The 27,394-nt window shown below is 47.1% G+C and overlaps 1 protein-coding gene across 3 annotated transcripts in view; it reads left to right on the top strand.

Moving 5' to 3' along the window:
- Window positions 1-2,426: 2,426 nt before the first annotated feature.
- Bbg (PDZ domain-containing protein big bang) overlaps window positions 2,427-27,394 on the top strand; it is a 44,891-nt gene continuing 19,923 nt past the window's right edge. For 2 of the 3 annotated variants that reach the window (XM_076763986.1, XM_076763985.1), the window contains exons 1-5: window positions 4,322-4,670; window positions 12,259-12,687; window positions 12,932-13,381; window positions 13,457-15,096; window positions 16,414-16,508. In XM_076763986.1, the coding sequence (XP_076620101.1) occupies window positions 4,668-4,670; window positions 12,259-12,687; window positions 12,932-13,381; window positions 13,457-15,096; window positions 16,414-16,508 (2,617 nt within the window). In that variant the 5' untranslated portion in view covers window positions 4,322-4,667. Of the gene's footprint in view, window positions 2,499-4,321; window positions 4,671-12,258; window positions 12,688-12,931; window positions 13,382-13,456; window positions 15,097-16,413; window positions 16,509-27,394 lie in introns of those variants that run through there. The other variant, XM_076763988.1, reaches the window with a different exon arrangement.

Below are 27,394 nucleotides of genomic sequence, written 5' to 3'. Positions count from 1 at the left end.
GAACACAAATTTATTCTACCGTGTTGCTACTAGAAACGACACAAGTCAGAGTATGACTGTACTACGTGACTCTACTTCGTCCTAGTTTGAAGTATGGTTAGTCATCCAAGCCTCTGTGTTTCAACAATCAAATTCCATTAATTCAGAAAATATAAATTTTCCTTTTCCAACCACGTACCATAATTATAACAAAACTAAAGGAACTACGAATAACGTTCGATGTTATCTTCGTACTCGCGTGTACAGCACGATAGCGTTACAAATCAGATTTTCTTAAAGTATTTAAGAACTCTCGCAAATAGCAAATCCGGTGAATTTAATCGCATTAAACGTACGAATATATTCGCAAATAGTTTCGATATCTCTCTTGACCTTCTTCGCAACTCCTTTCACACATTTAACTGTTCTTTACTCCGAGCTGTATATTACCGATTCAGCACAACTATTGTTTAAAACTTCGCATCGCTATCCAACTTATTCATGTATACGTTGCACACTTATTTTATTTATATATTCCTAATTTCTTCGTTCTCCTTTTTAAGGATAATCAAATGAACGGAAGTTGAAGCATCGTTTTCGAGGGGAAGGGAGTAATCGAGCCAAAGGATAAAAAAGATATTGAGCGAGCATAGATCGAGTCGCATAGTAAAATGCATGAAATCGTGGACGCGCGGTAAGCGAAAACGCGCGCACCTTGCTTATGCTGCTCGCTCCAGCAACCCAGATCTCCGCGCGATGGAAATATACCGTTAAAACGTGCCACGGACCCGCAGCCGTTACTCCTGTTCGACGAATCGTCGGCCACCAGGTACTCCCCCTCTATGGTCGTTCTGACCGATGGATCGCGGGATATTCGGACGATTCCACGCGGTTGACCCTGTCGGAGAAACGACGGTTCGATTTTTCGCGCGGCCGTGCTCCGACGGAAGATCCGCGACAAATGGGTCGATGCGATCTCGCGGAAGAGACTACGGGGAGTTATCGTCGCGGAGAAAGCGTCCGCAAGATTGCACCGAGCCACCTTTTTGCCGCGTTTCTTCCATTATTCCAACAAACACGAATCGCGACACGCCGACTCGATTCGCGTACTTCATCCGGAGTCACCATTTTTCTTTTCGGCCGGAGCTTTATACCGGAGCATGTTGGTTTCTATTTCGTTTCTTTTTTTTTCTAAATTGCGGTTGCAGTTGATTTTTCAGAAGGTTGAAGCGATTTAGCAATCGTCCAAGAGTTGGTTGCGCGTTGGTCGTGACGAAAGACCGTTTAACTATATCGATGAAAAACGTCACGGTTCGCAGACTTCGCGGTGCCGATATCATCCATTATGCTCGCGAGCTAAGCCGCGATAAACGACTTCCGGCGTTCTTCTTATGGTTTTGCTGCATATTCACGGTGCGACGCGGATCCACGAGCGAAAGTACTTATTCTACCAGCAAATTATCGGTACACGATGACGGCAGCAGGAACAATTCCTCCTTGAAGGGTACAGAAACGCGTTAATAATTCGTAAAATTGTTGAGGTCGGGACGGAAGGTCGTGGGACCAAGTCCCATTGACCTTGAAAGAGCGAGTTTCAGAATCTCGCTTACAAACTTCGCGAAAGAATCTTGATGGCTACTCGCCTAAAAAAAAATAACAGTTTCAGAGGTACTTATTCTCTTAGTTTACGATTCTGTGCTATGCCGAGAAGACTGATAAAAATAAGCATTCGAAAAGATGCGATAATTTATTAAACAAATAGAAAATCGTTCCATCGCGTTGGTCGTTTTCGAAATATAATCCTCCCGCTGCTATGCAGCACTTCCACGCTTTACACCTCCGCTAAACCCGTTTCTACTTGCACCTGCGAATTTTCTGTTATGCTCTTTCGCGGAGTCAAAGCGCTACCCTTTTAAGACGGTATCTATACTCATCGTCGAATTATTTTTTTAATATTCTAACCACGTTTCGACTGTTAAAAACATACTTGTTGAATGTGTGCAGAAACAGTTCCGCACTGTTAGCGGTTTCGCTGCAACGACGGATTACACAAACGATTCTCATTGTATCGGAGCGGATCGAAGTTGCAAAATTTTTCGGTCGAATCGAATTTGAGCGGCAACGCGAGCGGAAAACAAACGCTCGTTTCTTACTTTTGCTTGCTGAATCAACGATCCCGATAAACGCGTGCGCGCAACATTCTCACAGTCGTCGAGGCTTTCAAATTTCAGCGTCTGGCCGTATTGTTGCGCGCCTTTTGCATAATTCGACTTCCGGTATTCCGGAATTTTCGCCCGAGTATCAACGAAGCGGTACGGTTTTGCCGGCGAAAGTGGCTATTAATGGCAAATAATCGACGACGGCCGGCCTACGGTGGGAGAGAAACGTCAATGGTCGGGCGAATCGTTCATCGGATTCACTGGTCTCCTACTTTGCAACGCGGTGGATCTGTGGTTTTGCGAAACAGGCCAGTGGTGTGTCGGACACGTCTGACAGGATTACCCGCGAGTTCTATATCGGTGAGAAATAAATCGACGTAACTCGAGTATCGCGTTTTTATCACGATGATCCCACCGACTGGGATACCAGCGGACTATTGCTTTAATCTTCGTCGCGGCTTCCATCGACCTTGGCTCGTTAAATGCCATACGTGCCACGGATTGCTATCTAACATTTTTCCAAACACGGTGTCCGACGTACTTTGAATGAGGTGCGTGTCCCCAGCACTGGATTACGCATTGGCCATAAGTATGATTACAGAACACACCTGTTATTCGTACGGGTTTAGATATTTGTTTGCTGGTTCTGATTAAAATACCTGTTCGGTGAAATAAAATATCTTTAATTAGCGATCGTAGATTTATTCCATTCGAAGTGGAATCAAATCGAAATATCTTTAATCTTCAAATTTAAGGCGGTTCTGAAATCTGAAACATTTTTCAGAGTAAAATCATCTTCGACGGAGGAATGTGAAAGTAGAAGGTTCGACTTTTAAAATGACTCCAGAAAGATTATCGTACGACTGCTTTTCACCAAGTTACGATAGTCCAAATATTGACCAGCAAGCGTGCTAATACTTACGACCAGTTTACGTGTACGTAGACTACCGAGATTGGTCGTAAGTAGGTATTGCACTCGAACACGAATGAATTTGGCTTGTCGGGACCTGGAGGTGCGTCGGTTTAATAAAGAGGCTTCGGATCAGTCGACGACTAGACGCGGGAAGACTTCCTCGGGACGAAACAAGTAGAGGGCAATAACAACGATAGGAGAAGAAGGCTCCCCGAGAGTACGCCTACGGCACTTTTCTCCTGGCTTAATCGTTATGGAAAGTCCGAGGATAATATGGGGCGTCGACGAGGTGCAGAATCTTGTAAGATCGCCTGCATTCTCCTCGAACCGAGAGAAACAAACGACTTTGAATTCATTCGAGGAACGTTGGACCAAAAACTTTCTACCCTCGTTTAATCAACATTAAGACGTACGAGCTCTCGTCGATAGTTCCGTTCGCTTCCAACTTCTATAGATCCGATGTCCAGAATTTTCTTTGTTGGTGTTGGTACAGGTGTGTACGGTAGCGCGTATCTCAAAGAATAGTACTTGTGTTTGATCGGCGGATAACACCGAAAATACGCGTTTCCTCGAAGCGACAAGTGCGAGAATAATGTTACAGGTGTACCGCAGAATCTCGTTGGAACGAGTTGCCTCGTAGCCCACATTGCCGAAGTAAGCTGCGCGGCCATAGCGATGGCGTCGAGACGCTATCGAGTCGTACAAACGATGTTTTATGCGTTATTTCGGTAAAGTTTGCCGAGATTTCCTCCAAATCTTTGACGAAGGGTAAAATAGTCGATGGGTGTTTGAAGGGTGCTCCGTTTAGATTCGCGTAAAATTGTACTGTGTGTTATGCTCCTCACCATATACCAAACGTGGCATATCCTACCGAAAGATCTCAAGAAGGTCCAGTGATCGGAAGTTTGCGGGATCTTGGGGGCACGCGTGGACGCGAATTTTGCTAGTTTTTTTTTGCGATTGAGTAAATTCGCCAGAATACTGTTGGTACGAGCGGCGAATCGAACCGGGGAATCGTTGCACGCGGAACGGGATGAACGGATGGGCGCACCGTTCGCGGGTGAAGGAGGTTGAGTGAACGGGCGACACGGGCAAACAGAGAGAGGGTTAAGGAGAGGGAGAGAGAGAAAGAGAGAGAGGTGGAAGGTGGGCGGGGGGAGAGGGGGGGAGAGGGAAGAGAGACAGGAGACGGTGTTTGTAATCAAAGGGGCGATCCGCGGTGCGGCGTGGAAGAAAGTCAGCCTACTGGCGAGCCAGTCCGGCACGGCGCGTTGTCCTGAATGCACGTCGAACCATCGATTTCCGCGTGTCGTGGCCACGTGATCGCGCTCGATCGCCGTGCAGCTCTCTGCCCGTGTCAACCGGCTTCGTATCGTCGCGATTCCAGCCCGGTAACAGCCAACGACGTCGATCGAACGATCGAGTTATCGTCGCGTATCGCGAATCGATCGTCGAGATCGAGGCTTTAACGGTATCCGAACGCGCGGACAACGCGAAGCAGCGGGAAACCGAAGATCGAAGGTCGACTCACGTGGCCAGAGCACCGCTGGATGCACCTACCGGGATACGCGGCCGGTCTCGGTGCTCTTTCGACGATGAAAACGAGCGGCGAATGAATGGTAAGTACCGGTAATCGACGTGGGAACTGGCGCGAGGAGTTTCTCCGCGATTACGTTCGCAAAAAGTCGCTTTGGGATTCGGTGGTGTAGTTACGTGGCCTCGTAAACGGTCGTGTGGTCGATGTTTCGACCGGGGAGCAGACGGTGTACGCGAACTGTCGATTATTATTTCAGGCGTTGCTCGGATATAGGCGTAGACGCGATGGATATTTGAAATTCATCGCAGCAGGTGGCGGAATATACGCGCGAGAGCAGGCATATTAGACGCGACACGGGGCCTCCCGCTATCGAAACAACATATTCCGGGTTGATCCGTTTAACGGACCGCGGCTCTACGGCTTCGATGAACGTCATATCGATAAGAAAATGTTAAAAGTCGTCGGCTCCGTCGATCTTCGAAAACCATCGTTTCGCGTTTCTCCTTCTCTCTGCCCCCGAAAGTAGTTACGGATTTCCCGATCGATCCGCTAACTTCCTCCGCGGCGGGAGTAAGAGGTTGCCAATAATGCCGCGATCGACAAGAAGTCTCTCGTAAAACCAGTTTTCGACGCAACGGACAGCGCGGGGCCTTTGAAAGCCGATGGCATTTCGCGCTTTTTATCCCCAACTGGAGAGACGGTGGCTCTGGGCTTTCTCTCTCTCTCTCTTTCCAGCTCGTTCTCGCTCGCGCCGCGATTTCCTAGCTCCGAGGTATTCCGAGCCGATGCATGGATAATTATTCTCGATCCCCGTGAAAGTTTCGACCGCGCGAACGTCGACGCTCCGACTAGGAAGCGCCTCTTGCCAAACAAACAACCGAGCACGCGTCGCGATCTCTTTCCTATTGCCTCTTTTCAGCGCTCAAGTAACGCTCCGATGACACGCCGCTCTTTCTAATACCTTCATTTTTCCTTACTTTTGTGCTCTGTTATACAACGCTTCCGTCTGCACAGAACACGGTTTCTAAACCCTCTAGGCCTACTTTGGCAAAGCGTTTCATTAAAATAATTCCAACAAAATTGAGACTTCCGAGTCACGACGATCGCTTCCGATCGATGAACGCGTTTAGGAATTCCTCGAGTGTTACGAATCGCGCAACGAATAGTCTAGGATCGTCTTGTCTGATCGTTTCGCGATCGGACTGTTTATGGTTTGCCTCGAACGAAAAATCCTGAGAATGTAGGTCCGGGGAACGCGTGGGACGAACGTTTCAAGAAACGGGGTTATACGCGGCTTGGAAACACGGTAATTTTAATCTAATGCATTTGCCAGATCCCTCCTAATTTGATTAAAATCTCATATGCTAGAAATGCAACCACGAAAATGTATGACGCAAGTAGCGGAAACAAAACTACTATTATGTTTACATAAACGCTGCAGTTGTGGAGTACAATATAATTTATGAGTTTCCTACGGACCAGATGTGACAAACTATAGGTATTGAAAAAGTTTGGAGGACAACCAGTGGATCGAATAAAGTATAACACGCTAATGGCGAGTTAGCGTTATTGAAAAACTTGTAAAAAATGTTTGGAACATTAATTCCTCGAAGCAGGCTCGATAGGTTTGTTTTGAATTTCCAAATTCCCCGAATAGTTTTAGCAAACTAAATGTTGCGTTTTGTGGTTTGACCAATCGAAAAAGGTAAAACCACGATTAATGTTTTAAGAAGAATGCTTGCTGGGAAACATGTAAATCAGGGTCAAGTTTAATCGATCGATTAACACCAAAGGGTAAATACGAATAAAATGAGACGCGTGTTTCGGAATTATTCATTCTCGTATGTCCGTTAATACATTTTCCAAACGAGTTTATATTGAAACGTGTAAGCAAAAATTATTTCCGTCCAGCTATAATCAGTGGTTTTACCACTGTGTGTCACGAATGCACCAAGAATAGCCGAGATTTTAAATAATGAATGAAACACGCTGTCAAAATGCGTGAAGCGTGACGGAGAACGTCGCCGTTACGTAATTCTGCCGCATTGTAGCGTCGTTTACGGCTGGGAAAATGCAGAATTCCAAAGGGGTTACGAGCCTCCAGTTAGGCGAGTGTAAACATTTCCGCGCGGAAAACCCGATGCGTCCAAATAAGGGCGACGACATCGCCTTCGTCGCGAAATTCATGCTCGTTAAGACGCCCAAATCGCGTTCATTTTTCCGCGTAACTAATCGCATAGATTAGACATTCGATAAACTATGCAACCGGTTACGAATTCTTCCTGTCGCGCGTTTCGATTCGAAAGTAATTTAGAAACGTTCGATTCTCTTTTCCACAATGTCGTTGAACCGTGATCATAAATCAAAGGTTCCGAGCGTTTCCAAAAAAAATCGTTAGAGAAAGCTTGCTGAAAAAGTTGCAAATCGACGCTTTTTACTCGTCGACAGATATGGTCGGAAATGATAAAATTACGGTTCGTCCAGAAACGACAGTGGTTAACATTCTCCCCTATTATTTACTGCGTTACAAACTAGATAACGTTAGAAGTTTTTCAGATACTTTGCTATTCGAAATTGCTAGCGGTATATCAAATATGCTGCATTTCCGCCGCGTCTGGATTTGCGGTTTTCGTTGCTGCAAAGTAAGGCGATCGACGATCGATCGATCTTGTATTCCGTTCGTTCGCTGTTATACAGTCAAAGTTCTACGATACGAGGTGGCTTATCCGGTCACCGATGGAATCGCAAAGACGCGCCAGAAAATCGGAATTAATCGAGCGGGGCTAAAAGTAGAATGCGTCCGTTCGAGTTAGACCGCGCGACCAGAATGGCGTTGAGTTGTAGGTCAGTTCGAGCGGTTTATTAATTCAGAGCAGGTTTAGCTGTCCCGGTTGTTTGACAAACCGATTATTTGCCGGTAATCGAGCCGTGCATTTATTAGGATGCGGTACAGTTTTGAGTGTCAAGGCGGATGGACAGTTAGAGGGTTCCCCTTGGAGGGCAAGCCCCGAGCAATATCGCTCTAATTTCCTCTTTGGAAGCCTTTCGTCATTCGGGAATCGTGTTTGCGCAACAAATATAGTTCCGTTTGTCCAGCAAGATTGGTTTGGGAACGGAAGAAAAAACGCTGCCATTTCGAATTTCCGTATTCGTAGTCGATGCAGTTCCGTGGCATTCCGACGGGAATTCTAGCTTCATTTACGGTAACGAACGCGATCGCAAATACCATTCCACACGGAAAACCGCGATTGACCTAAACGTACCACTAACAACCTCGTGAGAACGAACCTGTCGCCGAGAATTGTCATTTTTACACTCGTGCGACAACAATTAGCAACGGTCTTGCAACCTCGGTAATCAGAAATCTTATGGAAACGTCAACTCTTGTTTCGATATTCTTTTAACTATTCTGAAATGTTTGGAATATTTTCCGTACCGCTTCCCTGAAAGTTGGGATTTTGATGTAGTCTAGCCGTGGTTTTACCGGTAAAACTATCCGACAAACCTTGCTCGAAACGCGACTAGGTCGCACGGAACGATTCCTGTATGCAGAAATACTTTACCAATAATCGCGGGAAACGGGTCAAGTTAATCGCTATCCAGTCGTATTTGCCAGAGGTTTACGGTTTCCTAAGTCTTCGAGTTATTGGGTTGGCGTTGGAAACGAACGCGCGTTCGCATTTCGTGTGCAGCTACCGGATTGTTTAACGAGCCTGTCGTCGAGTCGAGTGAGTCCGACCGAACTTTTTAGGCTTTTCTATTTCTCAACGTCGTTCTCGAAATGAATTTCTGTGTCATGTTCGCAGCTAAACGAAGTATCCAGGGCAGATCCGAATCGATCGAGCGCATCTCGCGAATACGGAACACGGTTTCGTAATATTTTCACGAGGCTGCTGGAGCCGAGAGTCCTGAGAGAGCCAGCATATTGAGAGAATGTGCCGGTCAGCCCTGCGGCTACGAATTCCGTTACGCGCACTTGTATGGTTCTTTGGCTCCTCCCGTCCCGAATCCCGTCTTCTTAGCCCACCAACACATTTTTTACGATCCTCTTCCAAAACCACGGCCGAAATCACGTATCCGCCCGACAAATTACGCACGATTTTTTCTGGAGAAAGAACGCTACCGTTCGACGCTTTCGAATTTTTTCCGTAAACAGACTTTCGCGATTTAGAATCTCTTAAACGAGTTTCGGTTCTTCGTTCTGACTTGTTAACTCGGTTTATAAGAAACATCAGATTCGACAAACTAAGCCATACCACGGTACAAGTGCTAATCATTTGACAACGTCACGGAAGCGTGAGACGATAATTCAGCCAAGACAGGTTTCCGGCGCTGAATGGAATTTCAGATTCGCGATAGCGCATAGGGAAGAAAGTCCGCCACCGGTGCACTCGATTATTCATGATCAATGACGTAGAACAGGAATCTCGAAGTAAACCGTTAACGAGCATTCTGCGCTTTTCTAACCGGGACTTGCCAAGAAAACCCCGTGGTTCTCTCGACGCCACAGGTATCACGCGAGTCTTCGAAGATGTTAATTCTGAATACCTTTAGCGATCGCGGTTCTATCGCGAGAGCAAGCCTTTCTGCACCTGTTGGCGAGGAGCGTTAGTCGAAAGCTGCACACTATAGATCAAAGCGATGAAATTTGTGTCAAAGTTGTAGATCTCGACAGACACGAGATCGACCGGTAATCCTTACCAGGGGTCAATAACGGAGAAATTATTAGAAACACTTTTTACCTTGAATACCCACGTTGAACTTGACATTCATCGACTAATTCGTTTGTCCATTACCAGCATCGTTTCACCTTTAACCTCCCATAAGAATCAGTTTCTATTATGAACATCCTTTCTCTTCTCCTGTAGAAAGTTTCTCGATAACTTTTTCCGGATTTACTATGCAGGATTTCTTATTACCACATGCAAATTGAGTTTTTAGAGACTTGTGCTTTGGATGCACAGATTAGGAATCACAGATTTTATTAGGATTTTTTATTTAACTAAAATTTAAAACTGTGATCAGCGGACCCTATTTAACGCCCTAAGCACAATCCTTTTCTTGCAATTTGTTGGGTTAAAAACTCAAGTTGCAAATAGTAATAAGAAATCGGGTATAATAAAACCATAAGAAGCCATCGAGAAACTTTCTATAGGAGAGAAAGGAACTTCATAATAGAAGCTGATTAGATAGGCAAAAATGTTTACAGAGCGTTGGAAAACATGTTCTCTGAGTTTCCTATCTTCCCAGACACGCTACGTCTTTGAAGCTACCGTGTATTTACAAATAGTGGTCTCGACTTCGTTCAATACCTTGACATTTCCCGGAGAATGTTTGGAAATCAGCGAAGGACGCTTCCAGTATTTATCACAAGAAATGCGTTCAATAATATTTCTTGCTATACAACGCAAAACACCGTTTCGAACAACGCGTATCCTCTATTTTTTAAAAACATCTTCCAACAGTCGATACGTTAAGTTCCTCTCGAGTAGAAACATTATTTTACAAGGTAACGAAAGACAAAGTTGTGTGCCACGCAGAAGTTGATGTTTGAAACGGTTCAGAAGCTAACGCACTCATCACTTCTTTGCGCAAGGGTACCTTTCTAACGACGTCGCTACCCGCGAATAACACATTTTATTATTGACCCTAATCAGCGCGAAATCCTAGCAAATAAAGATAAAATAACGCTTAACTAAATTACTTGTGACATTATCCTAGAGAAAGCATCGTTACCTACGTTATTATGGGCCGTGAGTGCTTCGAATTTCATCGAATCATCTGTCTTTATAGGTTTTATTTATTTACGAGCAAAAAACCCCTTGATTTACAAAAATTATTACCTCCAAGTATCTAACAAAGATCTAAATCGCGAATAGGATTTTCTCTAAAGTAAAGGAAACGTAAATCTGGTGAGCCCTTGACACGCAGGCGTCGAGAGAAAGAAAAACGGCTTATACTCGACTGAATGTTTCACCGAGTGACTTACGAGGTTGGAAAGACTTTCCATTCTCGCGAATCACGCAAGACGTTCACCGTGAAAAGGATCGCAGGAATATGAAAAAATGACGACCGTGATTCGAAGAACCAGTTAGCGGGAGGCCAGGGAGGATCAGCTGATCGGTCGTCAGTGACCCGGGGTCAATCTACTTTCTACTTCTCGCATTCTGCGGAAATCGGAGGCGGTACGCGGGCGACGGAAAGAAAGGCAGCTCGCCTGCGATCCCTGCTGGAGGCGAGCGTACTTTCTCGCGACGAGAGGAGCGCATTATACATGTCGTTAGACGAATCGGGATGCCGATGAGTGAAAACGAACGGAGGCGGTGAATAAAGAGTCGCGTCGCCCCTCGAGGAGTTATTGGTCGGGACGTACCAGGGAATCTCTCTCTCGACTTTCTGGAAAACAGTCTCTCTATCGTGAGAAGAGATCTCGGTTATTTTTCTTCTGCCCGACATCGAGATCCACCAACCACGTGGTCGGTTGGTTAATTAACTTTCTTAATGCATGTAAATGAAAATCAGGTTCGAAGCGGATCCGCGATGGGAGCTCGAGGACACCGCTTCGACGCTGATTTACCTGGACGGCGTATTTTATATTTATTCGCGCAATTTGTACCGTAATCGTATTGTAACAGTACACGACCGGACAGGGAAACGAGCCGGTACGAGCAGAGAACATGAAAGCACCGCGTTAAGTTGGTCACGCGAGTCAGCCGGCATGTAGTTAAAGATCGCTTAATGACCGTCCGAGAAGATCTTCGTGCTACGTGACACAGTTTGCTTGACGTCTATTTGCCGCCGCGAGGTGATGACAATTTGCAACGTTTCTAAGAGCACACTCCAATTTCCCTCGACTTCGGAGAACCCTGGATCCGGATCATCTGGATTATCGGAGGTCTACAAACTTATCAGAAACAATATCGAGAATGTTAGATACAGTGGCCCGCGGATTCGTTCACACGAAGTTGCTATATCGATACAGAATAGTTGGAGTTTCCAATTGTCAAACAGCGAGGAACTTCGTTTGTTTACGAGCCTAATAGAATTAGGTTTGTATCGGAGCAAAAGTCCTCTGGATTGGATTACAGAGTTAGCATTCTCCGTCATCGAAATCGATTGCAAACGTCTATAGATAGAACAAGACCAATTTGCAGCATGGTTTCGCGTATTCGAAGATGTCTGTATCCGCAGATACGTAGTGCCAAATAGTAAGATTAATACGTGAACAAATGGTTATGGCTGCGTCGCATTACAGTACTGAAACAGCAATTTCGAGACACTGTCGATTTACTTGAAAAACATTCTAACCTCGCGAGCCGTAGGATGATAGATGGAAAGCCAGATCTAGCACGCGGGCCGTAGTTTATCAAGCCCTGGTTTAGATCGCTGCCCTCCGATTTCTTCACGAGCCAAGACGCGCTCGTTATCTTTCCATTCGCGAAAATTGTCACCGTGCATCCGGCGTTCGATCATTTCTTACGTCGAAGCAACTATTGCTATGATCGAATTAATGGAGAAAGCCGCGTAATAACATCGTTTGTCGACTCGTTGGAAAAAGTAACGGACGATCGTTTGCTCCGTAAAACTGACAAAGTTCCATCGAACTTCCGAGAAAACTTGTCCGTCGATTACGAAACTAATCGTCCACAATGGCGCGGACTTGGTTTCAGGGAGTGGCCAGCATTCCGGAGTGTAAAGATCAGCAGCGGGCTTGCGATGAATGGAACGCTTTAAGAACGATCCGGAAAATGGATGTCACCAATAATGTAACCGAGGACTTTGTGACGGTGGTGAACGTCGAGAGCCAGCCGCAGCCAGAAAATTTCGTCACCGTCTTGTCCATCGGCAGCGGAAAGAAGGAGGACGAGCCACCACCCGCGACCTTGACCAAGAGTCAAGTCGGCGGGGTCGACGGGCCCCTCGAAGAGGAGGTCGAGGTGTTCAGGCTGCCGGGAGAACGGCTGGGGTTCGGACTGAAGTTCGAAGGAGGAAACAAGACCACGGAACGCGTGAGGAGGCTGTTCGTTCAGAGTTGCGCGGACCAAAGCCCGGCGAGCAGGGCAAAATGCTCATGGGGCACCCTGGGGGAAGGCGACGAGGTAAGAGGACCTATCTTTTACGTCCAATACATATACTGATTAAACGCTTTAATTAGACGAACGTAAGCTGTTCCGCGTCGCGCGGGTAAACGCGACTCTGCCTCTAATTTTCGAGACCCACTTTCTGCGTAACGATTCCCAGGAGAACCTGCGCGCGGTTTGTTTATAGCCGTAACCCGTGCAAGAAACGAGTCTGTCGTATCTCACGTGCGCACCGGTCATGTTAACCGCGTCTCTTTTCCAGGTACTCTCGATCGACGGTGTACCAGTGACACACATGACTCGGCTGGATTGCGTGAGAAGATTGAAGGAATCGCAGCTGGTTATCAAGCTAATGGTTAGGTGCAGGGGAGCGCTCAGGCCTGAAGTTGTGAGCGCCGAGAAAAAAAGTTCCCCGGAGAAGAGCAAAGTGCCTCCGGAACTGCCCTCGGCGCCTCCGCCGGTTCCACCGCGAAAGCTGAGGCAAGCTCGAGGCTCCGCGGACGGCGAGGCCAATCCGAGTCCCGTGAAAAAGTCCTGGAACGGAACCAGATCTCAGAACAGTTCCCAAAACAGTTCCCCAGGATCGCACGACTGTAAATCCAGCGCGTACGACAGCTGCGAGTCCTCGCCGAAGAGCACCAATGGATCCGTTCAAGAGACGCCGAAAGGATCGCCGAAGGAACGTTCGCCGGAGCTCGCGAAATCGAAACAGGTTCGACGCGAAATACTCTATTTAGTCCGTAAATCTTCGCTGCGATTGTTAATACTAACGTACGTGCGCTTGCAGGAACCACCGGAAGCGATGGTGTATCTGGACGCTAGATCGCAGTGCGGTTCGACGCACGGAAGCACATCCGACGACACCGGAAGCTCGATGTCGACGGTAATCGACCGGTTCTCGACGTCCGACCGAGTGTCGACCATCTCTACCGCCTCGACTGCTTCGACCGCGTCCGAACAGCCCAGCGAACTATCCCTAAGGACCGACCACGAGTTCGATCGATCCTCGGATCGCGATTTCCAATTGTCCAAAGCGATCTGTCCGTTCGAGAACCTGGACGGCGACTACTCGTCGAATCCGCCCGACTACCTGCTGCGTCGGCTGGCCAACTCCGAGGCAGTGACCCACGTCGAGTCCCGAGGCGAAGTGGAGAGGATCACCGCAGTGGTAGCGCCGAACACGGTATTGATCGAGGAAACGATCACCTTTCAGCCACCGTTGAGCTTCCAGGACGCGCCGCTGAGCTACGGCCACGAGGCCAGGCCGGATCTCTTTTACACGGCAGACCTAGCCGCCGACTCGACCACACATTTCAGGCCAATTAAAGACGACGTCGAGCTCGTCGAGCGCGTCAACGGCGGCCACGAGGAATTTCGCTCGCCAAACGCTGAGAAACCCAAGGAAACGCAACCCTCGGACAAGACGCCTCCGCCTCTGCCGGCCAGGAATCACGTTAATAGGATCACCGTCAATCAAACGACGAGCAACGAACGCTCGATCGAGCCTCGACCGCGGAAATCGTCCGACGCATCCGAGACCTCCGATGGCCAACAAGATGCACCGATTCTGCCGCCCAAGCCACTGCCACGAAGGGACGTCAAGGTCAGGCGGAAGAGACCACCCCCGCCGCCTCCGCCGCCCATCGCCGTGCCTCGAACGGAAGTCAAGCCAGATCCCAAACTAACGAGCTTCGAGCCGGAGGAACCGTCGAGTCCGGAAATAGTTGCTTCTAAGAAGGTGGACGACTCGGTTGCCAAAGCAAAGCCAGAAGACAGGTCAGAGGCCCTCGAAGGAGACGACGCGGAGAAAGGTTCGACGAAAAAGAATCAGAGCAACGAGACTAACTCGGAGAAGCAGAGGAACGACGAAACGGAAGACACCGAGTCAACCGAGAATTACGATTATCTCGAAGACGACGGAGTTCAGAGGACGAACAAGGTACTCGAGATAATCGAAATAAGGAAGGCGAAAGCGATATCGCCTTGGAAGAGCAACTCCTTTTCGCGAAACGACGAGGACGAAGGAAGAATCGACCACGACGAAGAGAGAATGCAAGTGGAGATCGTCGAGAGCTACGAGAGACCTAAGCCGAAACTTAGAACCGCGGTCACGATCTCGACGGAAGCGGAGGATTCGGGGGAGGAAAGCGACGAGGCAATCACGAGATTCAACGATTGCATAGACACCCAATACGACAGACAGGGATTCGGAAAACAGGAGAGCGACGAAGAAGAATCGTATAGATCTCTCAACGACGTTGATCGTGATCTACGAAATTTGGAAGGGAATCGAGGCCGGGACGAACAGGGATCCGTCGAGGACGACGAAACCAGCGACGAAAGCGACGACGACGATTACTATTGGCAAAGTAACCTGGCTACGATCGGTGAAGAAGAAGAAACAAATTCCCTCGAGTACGCGACTGCGTAAGTTTCCATCGTGATCGTGTTTTAACAACTAAATACAGCGTATGCCAATTCTTTCTTTCATTTTTTCGATACAATGTCTCATTTTTATATACAAATGGAATAGAGGCGTACTTTGTAACGCGAAATTAGCAAGTGCGATTGTCAAGATCGCTTTCGTTTTCATCGATGGAAACTGTTTACTTTTAACGCGAATGAAGAGGATAGAACCGAGACATATCTGCGTTTGCTTCAAATTCCACTTGCACTTTAAACAGGAAAGATTCGTTTACGATACGTAGTGATGTAATATAAGCATCGCGAGTCCGAGATACAACGATTTCAAAAGATCCGTAAACAAGGAAGTGTCGTTATCGAAAGCGGACGATAGGGATTTTTCGAACGTTTAACAATATCCACGCCCGATAAACGCGATCAAGTTCTTGAAACCAGTTTTGAAAAAAAGAGAATAAAAGGAGGAGCGTTAATGCGCAACACGGCGATCCCTCGCGAGAAATACCTTTCCTCGCTACCTGATTCGTTCTGAAACTGGTCCTTCTTCCTTATTACCGGCTATCAAAGTGTACCATCTACTTGATTTTACTGGAAAAGCTTTTCACGCTGATCTACTATCTTATCTGTCGTGCGACGCGTTTGCATTGGAAGCAATGTCCAGCGTGTGTACGCTTAAGTAGGTACAGATTTACAGTACATTAATCTGCAACTATCCGGCGTAGCGAACGGTAGCGCGATGAATTCTTTAAGCCTAAGCAAATTATTCCTTTTGCCCGGAATTTACTCTAGCTCGCCTCGATTGAGACGCACACCATGATTTATAGCTGTAAAACGTTTATTTTTATTTATGACGCGCCGGTAATGCGTTCAATCTATATTTCAAAGCAAAAATAAACAACGCGCAATGAGTTTGAAACGTCGTTTTAGTTAGTAAATATAGAGTAGAGATATTTTCGAATGAGAGTAGCCGTTTTGTTTAAGTGAAAAAATGAAATTTCGAAGAGCTATGGTTAAAGCAGTTAATGGCAACCGTTGGGTCGTCGATTTAAAAATTCAATCGGTCCCTTTATGGATATGGGTCATTCCATGCACGGTATGCGACGAGAGAAAAAAGTTAATTGTCCATTTAGTCCATGAAAAAGGGGTTCCCGATGCGCAAAAATGGAGCAACACGATCGACTCGTCCGACTCCATTTCGGAGTAAGCGTGGCTACACGATTTGTATTGCTTCAAATTAGACGAAAATAGGCTGTCGAATTCGAGTATTTAATTCCTCGAGTATCGAGAATTGAGAAAACAATTATAATTTCTGTAATTTTTCAGAGACAAAGAGGGAAGCGACAGCGAAACGAATCTCACAGAGAACTCAGAATGCCGGGAGTCACCGACCAGCAAGAACGACGCATTCAACTCAAAAGGTAAGTCTCTACGAACGACTTTGTTATTATCGACTATGTTAATCGTAAGGCAATGCTATTCTTTTCACCCTTCGTCCCTTACGTGTTTCTACAAACAGAAACAAAGCGTTTCCACCTGCAGAAGGGTCGATGCGTTTCAATAAAAGGGCAATTACGCTTATCGATGTGCTCCGTAAGACTATCATTCTTATCTTAATTCGCCAATTTAAACGTCGAAAAGCGCGTGCTGAGCACATTGAAACGCGTCTTGAAGGTCAATAGATAACAATTACGTCCGCAACATGGGTTGGCGGTTAAACTACGCGAGTCAGACGTTTACGTTTATTAAGCTTAACTGCGCAAAAATGTTAGCGCCGTCGCGTGGCCTTGAATCGTCGTTAATTTCCACGGAAGAGTCCGAGTTGATTGGATCGTTAGGTTTCTCGGTATTTCGACGAAGTCGCATGGTGCTCGGATGGGCAACGAGAGGAACAACGCTATTGGCGGATCGATGATCCGGGGCGATGATCGATATCGATCTAGGAGGCTCGAGGAACGAAAGGATCCGCACGATCCCTCGGCAGAACGATTTCATTGAACTCAGAGCGAAGGTTTGCACGCGAGAAGGAATTCTCGGTTGACGCGGTGAACACGCGGCGTGCACGCACGCCCACGCGCGCGTCGCGCTTCATAAAGGTTACGCATTAATCTCGGTGCGTTACGCGCCGCTAAGGTTCTCCGGTTTCGCGCGTGCACGCCGACGAGCATTCAAAACGGAGGCAGCAGGCCCGCAGAACCTAAGACAAAGGCGTTGCTCGATCGCTTGCTCGTGGCGCACCTTCGACGCCCAGGAATTTCTAGTCGCTCCGATACAACCGCCAAATGGATCTACCATCATTGTCCGCCAAAGATGGATCGCGACTTACGTGGGAAATCCAACGACCAGATCGACCAGTACTCGTCACAGTGTCGCGATCGTCTAAAATTATCCCATACTATTACGCGTAAAAGTATCAATGCGTATTACTTTAACATGAAAAACTGAGGACCACCCTGCTCGACGCTCTCCACATTGTAGTTAGCGACGGTACACCACATTCCCCTTAATTATACTCGATTGACTTCGTGCAGAGATTTCTCCAAGACCGAGAAGATAGCGTCTTCGGGTCGATGACTCCGATATACAAGGGTTAACGTATACCGAAGCGACCACTTGGATGACTGACGTTGCGGTGAAAATAATGGGTAACGAATAGAAAAAGATTCGGGATAAATGTATCCGACGTATTTGCAGGAAGAAAAGGGCCCGAGTCGAGACGGTTCGAATTAATTTCAATAACGTTTATCGATTCCAATTCATTAAAGTTGTACGGTTCCGTATTAACACTGTACGCGCGTAATCTCCCCGAGCGTAGACTATAAATTCTGGCGGTTCGAGCGCCGAAGCGGGACTGACCTAAGACAGTCTAGATAAACCGCGCTAGGAAATTCCTAAAGAGTTACAATATAAACAAGACCCATTTGTTTATGCGAAGAAGATAAGGAACAGCGTTACTCACAGAGCGACCCGATAGAAAAGGCGCGCGGTAATTGCTAGGCTGGATATACCGGATGTCGATTATCGTGGGCGTACGCGAACGCGCGCAATCATTTACACTCGCAGCCTTATTACGAGCAACGTCGTGATCCAGTAAATGTATGGTCAAGAGCTTTCGCACCTCGTGCGAGCCCCGTCGTACACATCGTATTTCAGTTTGGCGTTAACAGAGAGAGGACGTTAAGAGGAAAACTAAAGACTGGCCTGCTCGGTGCTTCTAAATATGGGCTCGGTTCGTTTATAATCCAAGGTGGAAAACCGGTCGTTTGTTTCTGCATACGAGATCAACGACGTTAAATCGTCCGGAAAAGTGGTTCTCGCGGAGGAGTCGCCTCGCGGATGGCGGCCGAAACGCGCGGATAATATCGAGTGTGCGCGCGTTTCGAAATCACGGCGAGAAAGATCAACGGCTCCGACGAACACGGGAAATAAGGAAACTCCTTTCGATCGCTAATCAGCAGCGCACCACTCCTCGAAAATGGGTGTTCGATCGCGGACGGTGGGTGTGAGAACGAAACAGTTAAGAATAATTCAAGAACCGCGAGGCGAGGCCCGGCGCAGGTAGCTGGTTTACACTACTAACGAAGGAACCGGGCTTTGAGGATCCTATTAAAACGCGAAACTTTACGACGCAGCCCTTTCACGGGGAATAAACGTTCCGAAGCCGTTGCCTTCAAACGAGCCGGCCTTAACTTTTCACAGTATTTACAGAACGAAACGCAGAATTGTTTACATCCCTCCGTTAACTCTTCAAATAAAACCATTCGGCCACTTGAACGTTTACTTGCCGTGCATTTAAAAAAGAAAACCGTAATAATAATATGGTTTCTATCCGCGGTATTTATACCACAAGAGTCTGAAAAAGCTAAACGCGTCTGTTACGCAAGCTGACGGATAATCGCGGGAAACGATAAATCATTGGGGTTCGTAAAGTTGCAAGAGATATTCGCCTGGTCGTGTCGCTGCGTTCCATCGGGTTAGGCCTCTAACTCTCGGTGAACAGTGCGAGCAGCTACGGTTGCAAGTGTGGGTGGCTGGTCAGGGTCTGTCAGGGCATAGTAGTCACAACAATATGGCGGTTGCGCATACCCGAGGCTCCAGGGTTCGCCGTCTGCCAGAGCTCTCGCAGTGGCTGACCGCGCTCAAGGTCCCATTCCCCCTTAATCGCCTTCCTTTTCGAGATCTTTCACTCGGTTCGCTCCCAATCGAAGAGACCGCAATCTCTGGCCAACGCTGCCGCATATACGCGTACCTAGGAGCCCGTACGGAGAAGACGGCATTCCATAGAACCAACCTGGATGTTGCACGCAGTATACTGACCTAAAGATAACTGCCTTACCCTACAATCGTCTCGCGTCATTGCTCGATTATTCGACTACCCACCACTATCGACCAGCAGTTCGATGTCGCGGCTACCTGACGCGCGAATCCTATCCTCCTCTTCGTAGCCAAGAACCATTTACGACGATATTGGTGGCTTTAAGCCGAACGGAGCTATAATAATCATGGACTTTCCCTTTGGTCGTTTAATATTCATGCGCACTAATGGATGCGGCGCTCGGTGGAAAACGTCGTCGGGGATCGAAACGGAAACGACGGACGCGCGACAACTCGTCTGTCTATTTGGTTGGAGGGAACTGGTCGCGCGGATGATTAGTCGAATCGATCATTCGGAGAAACTATTGGCAGAGAATCGATCGAGGAAGCGTCGATGCGGCGAATCGTTGGCAAAACGGTTCGGCCCGATGCAGAGGAGGATAAACTCGAGGGAGAATCGTTCACCGTGCAATTATCAAGTCACGGTCAAATGGCGAGGGTTGATCGATGCGCGCCAGCGAGTCGCGAATCCTCCACCATTTTCCACGGAACTTGAAATTAGATCGTTCGATTTTATTTATTGCACGGTCTGGGAGTAAGTTAGCCGCGATGATAGGCGAGTTCGCAAAGTATCGTTTCAGCGGAGGGAACCGGTTGACCGCCGCTTTAAAAACCGTTTAGTCGAAAGGATCGCTGTTTATCCGTCACGCTCGCAATCGTAAGATAAATGTACGCGGAGAACGACGGGAGACAGGTCATCTCGTTCCCTTGAACGGACAAAGCCCTAAGGTTATTATGTTCAGAGCAGATTTATACCGTATTAATTAGCTGCGTTGGTCGTTAACATTTAGTAAAAGCACAATCGAACGCTTTAATGCTTCTCGAACGATCCTGATTTAATTTTCAACGCGACTTTTATGGATGTTTAATTCTGTTCGGAAAGCACTTAACGCTCGGCAAGCGGCATAAATCCTCGAACACCCGAATATCAAACGATCCTGCGGGTCAATGATATTCAATCCCCGTAAGAGATATTCATTTAATAAATCCAACGGAACGAGTTGTACCTGGTCCGGGCGAGTCGAGCGACGCACGCAATAAACCCGTTGAAAAGTAACGTTCTCGCGTTGATCGAAACGGGAATCGCACGCTCGATCCCGGAAATGCCAGCCAGTCCTCGATCGGGCCATTCGAATGTATCGCGAATAGATAAGCAGGCTAGGACGTTACGAAACCACGAGAAAATTCAACCAAGGAAAAGAAGGGTACAAAAACCCATACTCGTCATTATGTCGGGAGAGAATGGAGGCAATCGCGTCTGAAAGGATCTACTCCGCGCCTACGTGCGACCAATACGTCCGATTGAAGCGACGACATTCCAATGCACCAACCCGGAAGGTGCCTGCGCACCGACATCGATTCGATTAGCTTCGATAAGTCATACTTGTACTCATGCAAACACGCGCGTACCCTGTGCCCCGTGCCCCGTGCCTCGTGCCCCGTGCCCCGTACCCCGTGCCCTGGGGAATTCGAAAGATCGCGGTGTAACGAGGGGACCGATTTTATCCTGCAAACGCTCGATCTAGAGAAGCGAGTCCTTAGCTAATCACGATGTTTACAAACACCGATCGCGAGTAATTAGTATGGGACGATCGTGGAAAACTGTCCTAGTCTAAACGAATGCGTAATCGTGTCGACACGGAAGAGCGACGCCAGACTGGCAGTCCCTGCTGCCACAGGTGTTCACCGGGGACTTTGTTCGTGCATACTGATCCGATTTCACGCGTGCATCGGTGTCTCGAAATATCGTGGCGACGCGCGTGTCCGATCCCTCGCAAGAAGCGGAAACCAGAAGCGTACCACGCGCTCGAGATTCATATATTTTTGAGTTTATCGTCGAGTCGTCAGTCACAGGACACGGGTAAATAAATTTTCGCCTCGGAACATAAGCAGCTTTTTCTTCGAATCGGTACGAGGCGGAAAACGTCCCTTTACAGTTATTCTCGCGGCTCGAGACCGCGACTTATCGTCAACGTGGCAGTAAATCGGCCTCTCCGCGACTCGAGGCGCTAAAACACAGTCGAGAAAACGAGCACCAGGCCCCGTCGAGCGACGACGTTCGCGATCCGGAACGCGCGCACGATGGAAGCACGCGGGGCAATCAGCGCGGATTTTTCGCCGCGCGGAATGCCCCCGGTCGCTATAAGCGGCGACATTGCGCGAATGCCGCTTAGACATCGGTAAAAGATCGGTTTCTTTCGATCCCGCTGTCGAGGACACCGAGTTATCGATAACCTTCGCAACTTGACCGCTCGGAATGCTCTATCGCTCAAAAAGTTGTCCCCCGGGAGGGCTCAGGGTCAGACGTTAGATCGATTCTCGGTGCAACTAGACGTTTCAACGCGTACCAACATCGTCTAGTTAAAAATGCATACATCGGAAAGTCCTAACAAAAATACCCAAAGATACGATTTCGATTCCATGCCCTGAACGTACCGTTTGCACAGGGGAATTGCGAGCAAATACGAAAAAGGAAAGTTTGCCGATAATGTAAACGTCGTAGCAACAATCTTGTCACGAAACATGGAAAAACAAGGTATCCTCGTCTACAAGAGTCATTCCAATTTATCCAGCCGAGTAGATTGAAAACCGGACGTACGAGTCAGAACTTCGAAGGGTCTACATAGTATCCACTTAATTCCCTTCCGCTCGATAGGTATTTCTACCGGGGTCCACTCTTAACTAAAATTTAAAACTCTAACAAAACCGTCTATTGTACCCACTTTTGAAAATTTCAATTAGCGAAAACTTTTACATCCGAGCGAGTACTTTCTGCCGAGAGGACGAATCGAGCCTGCGCGTTGCCCGTTTATCATTGACCGACCATTGTCTCGATCGTTTCTAATCGCGGGAGCAAATGATATTAGTCTCTCGTCTATAATAGCACGAAAGATCGCGAGGTGGAATCGAAGAGATCCCGTTGGACTTGAGCTTGACTCTAATTGGAGGGTCCAGACCCCGGACGCAGGAGGAATTCGTGCAAGCTGCAGATTCTCGCATTCCAGTGATGCGCGCGGTCCGGCTTCTCTCCCTCTCTTTCTGCATTTATAGAGCTGCTCGCGCCAAGTTTGAACTCGCGAGCCTTTCATGCCGCTTCGTCCGCGAAACGGAAGAAGCTCGACCGGTTTCTTTTTTGTCGCGCTTCTCTTAGAACGCGACCATCGCACGGCTCCGCTTGCCGACGCGGCGCGGCGCGGTGCGTGAGGATTCCAAAGGGAACAGCGGTTCCTCGGTGCCCTGCGCGCAAATCGAGTGCAACGATATCGTCGGAAACTTTCGTTTTCAGGATTTTCTCGTCCCGTTCGATCGCTCGTCCGTGACGAACGATGCAAACCGCGGTGGATCGCGATTTTTTCATCGTCTCTTCTTCCGCGGCGTCCGGTAGCTGCGGTTTCCCACGCGCGGCGCGCAACTTTGCACAGTCAACATTCTTGCGCTAACTAATCAACGACGCGTGACTCTCCTTTGAGCCACCGCTGAAGCGGCACGAGGCTTTTCCGTGCCTTTTAACGACCACTTGTTCCTCGTCGGAAGTTGCGTCGATGAAAAGTTGACATTTTTGCGAACGATACGTTCGAAACTACTGACGGGACAAGGTGACAAACCCGACGCCTTCAAAATAGCCAATTCATATTCGCGAGTCCGTTAACTGTTATCGCCGATACGCTAACCACACAGCCGACGACCGTTCGACAGACACGAAATTCTGGATACAATTCAAAACCGCATCTACGTTGCGTGACAATGAGTCGGCCTTTACAACTATGCATCCTCCATTTACATCACGTTCGTCATTGTCAGGGACATCGGAGCACGCGACGCGACGTGCATGCAAATGCACTTTGGATAGCGGTAATTCCTACACGTTACGTGTTACCGAATAACGTGAAAACGTTCAAATGTAAGCCTAGGCTGTGTCCCCATACCTTCGTCACGTTCCAGACGTCTTGTCGGCGCAGCATACTTTTGCACACGCGGGGACGCGACTTTATCAAAAACCGTAACAATAAAAAACATGCTTTGTTTCGGAATTTATCTCAAAGGAATAAATCTGACAACGCGCTGTATAATGTTTGTTAAAACGTAGGAAATATGTGCAAGTTCGTAGACCGCAAGTTTGGAAGCACCATCGTGCCTCTGAAGCATCAGTGGGAAAGAAGCTTAATAGAGGAACGAAGCAACTGGTTGCGCCCCTCTGCCAATCGCAACGCGTACTATAAAACTTTGAGATAAAATGAAAGGCACAATGAATTTTGTGCATTTGTAAATACCGTGCAACTTAAAACGCCAAGTCGTATGCGAAACAATTGAGTGTATAAATGACGGTACAGGCATCGGTCTTGCGGAGCCTCGCTTTTATGCACAACCCGAGTGGCACACACGAACTCGAGGAAATTCGAGCCCTCAAAGGCCAGCTAACTTCTTTTTTACCGGCTATTCGACTCCAGTCGCCGTATGGCGAAACACTCGTCAGTGACGCTCAATTCCACCCGAGGGCGCTTCGGGTCCTCATTATTGCTTCTCGAATCGAGAAGACTTTTTACGAGACAGCTCGAGTTTCGTCGAATTCGCGAAACGAGAAAAATAATATGACGCTAGAACTCAGAAATGATCGCATCCTCGCGAGGCGATCTTGAAATTGTTCTCAAAACTCTACGATAAAAATTGCATCGTCGAGAACTTCCTTTCCGAATGTTCCTGCCAAGCAGAACCTTATTTTTCACGTTTGAGACTCTCAAACAAAATCATTTGTCCGCGAATTAATTTCTAACGTTTGCTCGACGTACAGTTTCTAACCTTTGCTATCGCGTGAATACTGGTATCGTTTCGAAAGATTTTTTAAAAATGTTCACGTCTATTCGAGCAAACAGACTTCCAAATTCAACATTACTGATTACGTATCCGCTTAGCTTGTCGCTTCGTATCGCACGACGTACATAATCGTATAAACTTTCCAAAACGCGGTTACAAAACGATTCTATCGAATTCTAGCGCCATGAAACATTTATGAACAACGCATCGACAACATTAAATTATAAAATAAGATGCATGCTAACGTTAGGAAATTGCGTATGTACATACCCAAAGAGAATGTCGCGTTGCAATGCCAGATGGTTAATAATGTTGCACGTGTTCCTCTTCGAAATTCCTTGTTCTCGTGGACAAGAATCACACTCGTTGAATAATACATCATCGACATCGAATTCGAACGAGAGTTGCTTCCTTCGTAGCAAAATTCACAAGGGACCACTGTTTCGAAACTTTAACTACCACGTAAATATCACGATGCTCCTGGTTCCTCGCGTACTTGTAAGGTTAACGACTGTTCCCTCCTGCAGCTAAATCTGGTCTCATCCCGCCAAAATCTGCATAGAATCGTTAGCTTAATACTGACGTCACAGTGTGGCGCTGCTGATCTGTCATGTAATTGCATTGGCTAATGATTGTTTTCTCCACCAATCGCAACGCTAGAATCAAGATTTTCTACAAGAAGAAAAGATACTTACGTTCCATGGTAGAGAATGTGCAAAGGTTATACAAGCCGAAACACTAAGCGTCGTATCAACATTGTGGCGCTGTTGGGTCTTTTCGTTTTGTAAGGTTAAAAAACTGTTCACGGCAGATGAATCTTCCGATATGACGAGTCGCATTCCATCGCGAAAAGAACACGTTACAGGTCACGCGCGATCAGTAAGCAAAGAAGACGCAAGATCGTAAATACGTGTAACTCGGAATACTTGTTTTTTCGTCGGATTGGGCAGCATTGTGCACGCTTAGCGCCCCGCGGCCAATCGTAGTGGTTTATCGATGTCGATCTCGCGTTCGCTCGCGGACAATAACGCTGCCACGAAAAGAGTTACCTTTTGTCCGCGAGAACTCGCACTGTGGAGAAAACACATTCTAAATCGATTCGACACACTCCTGACCCGTGTCAGAGATTGCACGTCCAGTCCGGCTGGGCAATAATTGTTTCGCGCCATCGATATATCACCGCGAATTGATATCCGCGACACATCTGCCTCGCGGCCCTTGCGATCTAGCATCTTATTGGTCATCTGATACGCACGGACACCTTTCTCCCTTGGACTTTATGTTGTTTCAATTAAAGCCATCCCTTTAGCACTTGTTCTTGCATCACGGTTTATCATTTTTTCTTCCAAGTAAAAGTACGTCGAAAAAATTCCTACGATGCATACACGATCGCGTCGGTAAGTAGTTACACCTTGCGTGAGACTATTTGTCTGCCGATAAATTATTCAAGTCATCTGTTATACCAATGATAGGTTTCGATAAAACGGTTGGTAGCGACCCTTCAATATTGTTTCGACAAAGAAATCGCCAAGTTGTGGGGCCAACAATTCTGAGGGAGCATATTTCATCGTCAGAAAGTAAGTTAACGATCATATAACTCTTCGTTTTTAGTTGATGTCTATCGCAATATCTATTTTCACGTTCTCTTTGAATGTCAGTAAAGCACTTACGGTACTTGTATCGGTATCTAAAGCCGAATCTGAAGCGATAACCTCTAATATTTTGTTAAGCATAGTAAAAAGGCGGGAACGATCTGCTGTAGAAAAGCTCGAGTTAAAAAGATGTGCGTGGAATTCGTGCCAAGACAACCACATCTTTCGCCAAGTAAAACGCAATCGATTAATTACCAGGAAAATAAAAGAGAGGTTAGAACTGCCAATAGGACTAACACAAATCAAGAAACATTCATCAGGAGGTTTTCATTACCGTGTGACGTAGGTAATCATTAATTTCTAAGAATGCACCGAAACGCTTAAAATTAAATACTGAATATTTAAAGAAGCCCTTAATTTTGTATATCGTAACAGTTTTAAGCAAATAACAAGTTTGAAACTATTGCTATAAATTCTAATACTTAAATAGGAGAATCTTGCACGCAAAATAAACCTGTTAGAAAGAAAAAGTATCGTGCAAGTCGAAGGACTTCTTTCTGGTTTTATCTCGCGACTTCCGGCTTCTCGGTGGAGGATCTCGTTCAATTCCATCACGGAGATTCGTCCAAAAATACTTGCGGTTTTCAAGATCGAATGAGTAATTTATATGCATGCGCACATTTACGATCCTATCGAGTTAACTCGAAGGTAACCTATCAACAGTAAAGGTACCTCGGTCTCTCCGCGAGACCAGTAAGGAAGCCTCGTCATTGGTGGAAAGGGATGCCCAGCGATGTCCCAGGCAGAGGCAGAAAGGCGTTCGCCAGTCTCCTCTCGACGCTCCGAGTCAAAACGTTCCGGCCTCTCGTCTGTTTTGCCTTGTGCGTTACCTATAATTGTCAACAGATTTTTCCACCAATTTCACGTTTAACGTTTCATCGCCCTGTGCGTTTTCCCTGTTATAGTTCCCCCCGTTTCGTCGGCCGATCGTCTTTCTCAACCGTTCTCGACTTTCGCGCGTTTATCGGGCGAGAGCAAACGAAACGAACATTCCAACGGCACGCAAATATCAACGGCAAAGTCTTGCGAATTTTTCAAATCGAAGATCTACAATTTGTAAACAGACCGTTGTACTATACTCGCGATATCGAATCAATTCCGACGCGAAGACATTGACACGGTACAAAGTGTTAAAAACTAACGAGTCCTGTGGATCGATAAATTAAATTCGAACTGCTGCACTATCGTCGATCGTCAATTTTTGGCTTCGTACACGCGATGCTCGACTTTCAAAGTGTTTTATACGACCCGGTCGGTCTTCTTCGAGGATTGTGAACGACCAAGGAGATTTTAAAATTCGAGTGGTGTCGAAGGATCGTGTTACTGTTCCACAAACCGCAGCTACCGAATGTTACACGAGTAACGCTCGATTGGTAACTTTAAAAGGTATTTGAATATTTACTTCCACGGCGTCTCGATCTTTGCGTATTTATTCAACTGGTGCGTCAGAGCCATTCGCGTGAATTAAA

Source organism: Colletes latitarsis, chromosome 4, assembly GCF_051014445.1.
Source record: "Colletes latitarsis isolate SP2378_abdomen chromosome 4, iyColLati1, whole genome shotgun sequence".
Lineage (NCBI taxonomy): Eukaryota > Metazoa > Arthropoda > Insecta > Hymenoptera > Colletidae > Colletes > Colletes latitarsis.
The sequence above is the reverse complement of the archived record's forward strand: the minus strand, read 5'-3'. Positions and strand labels throughout refer to the sequence as shown.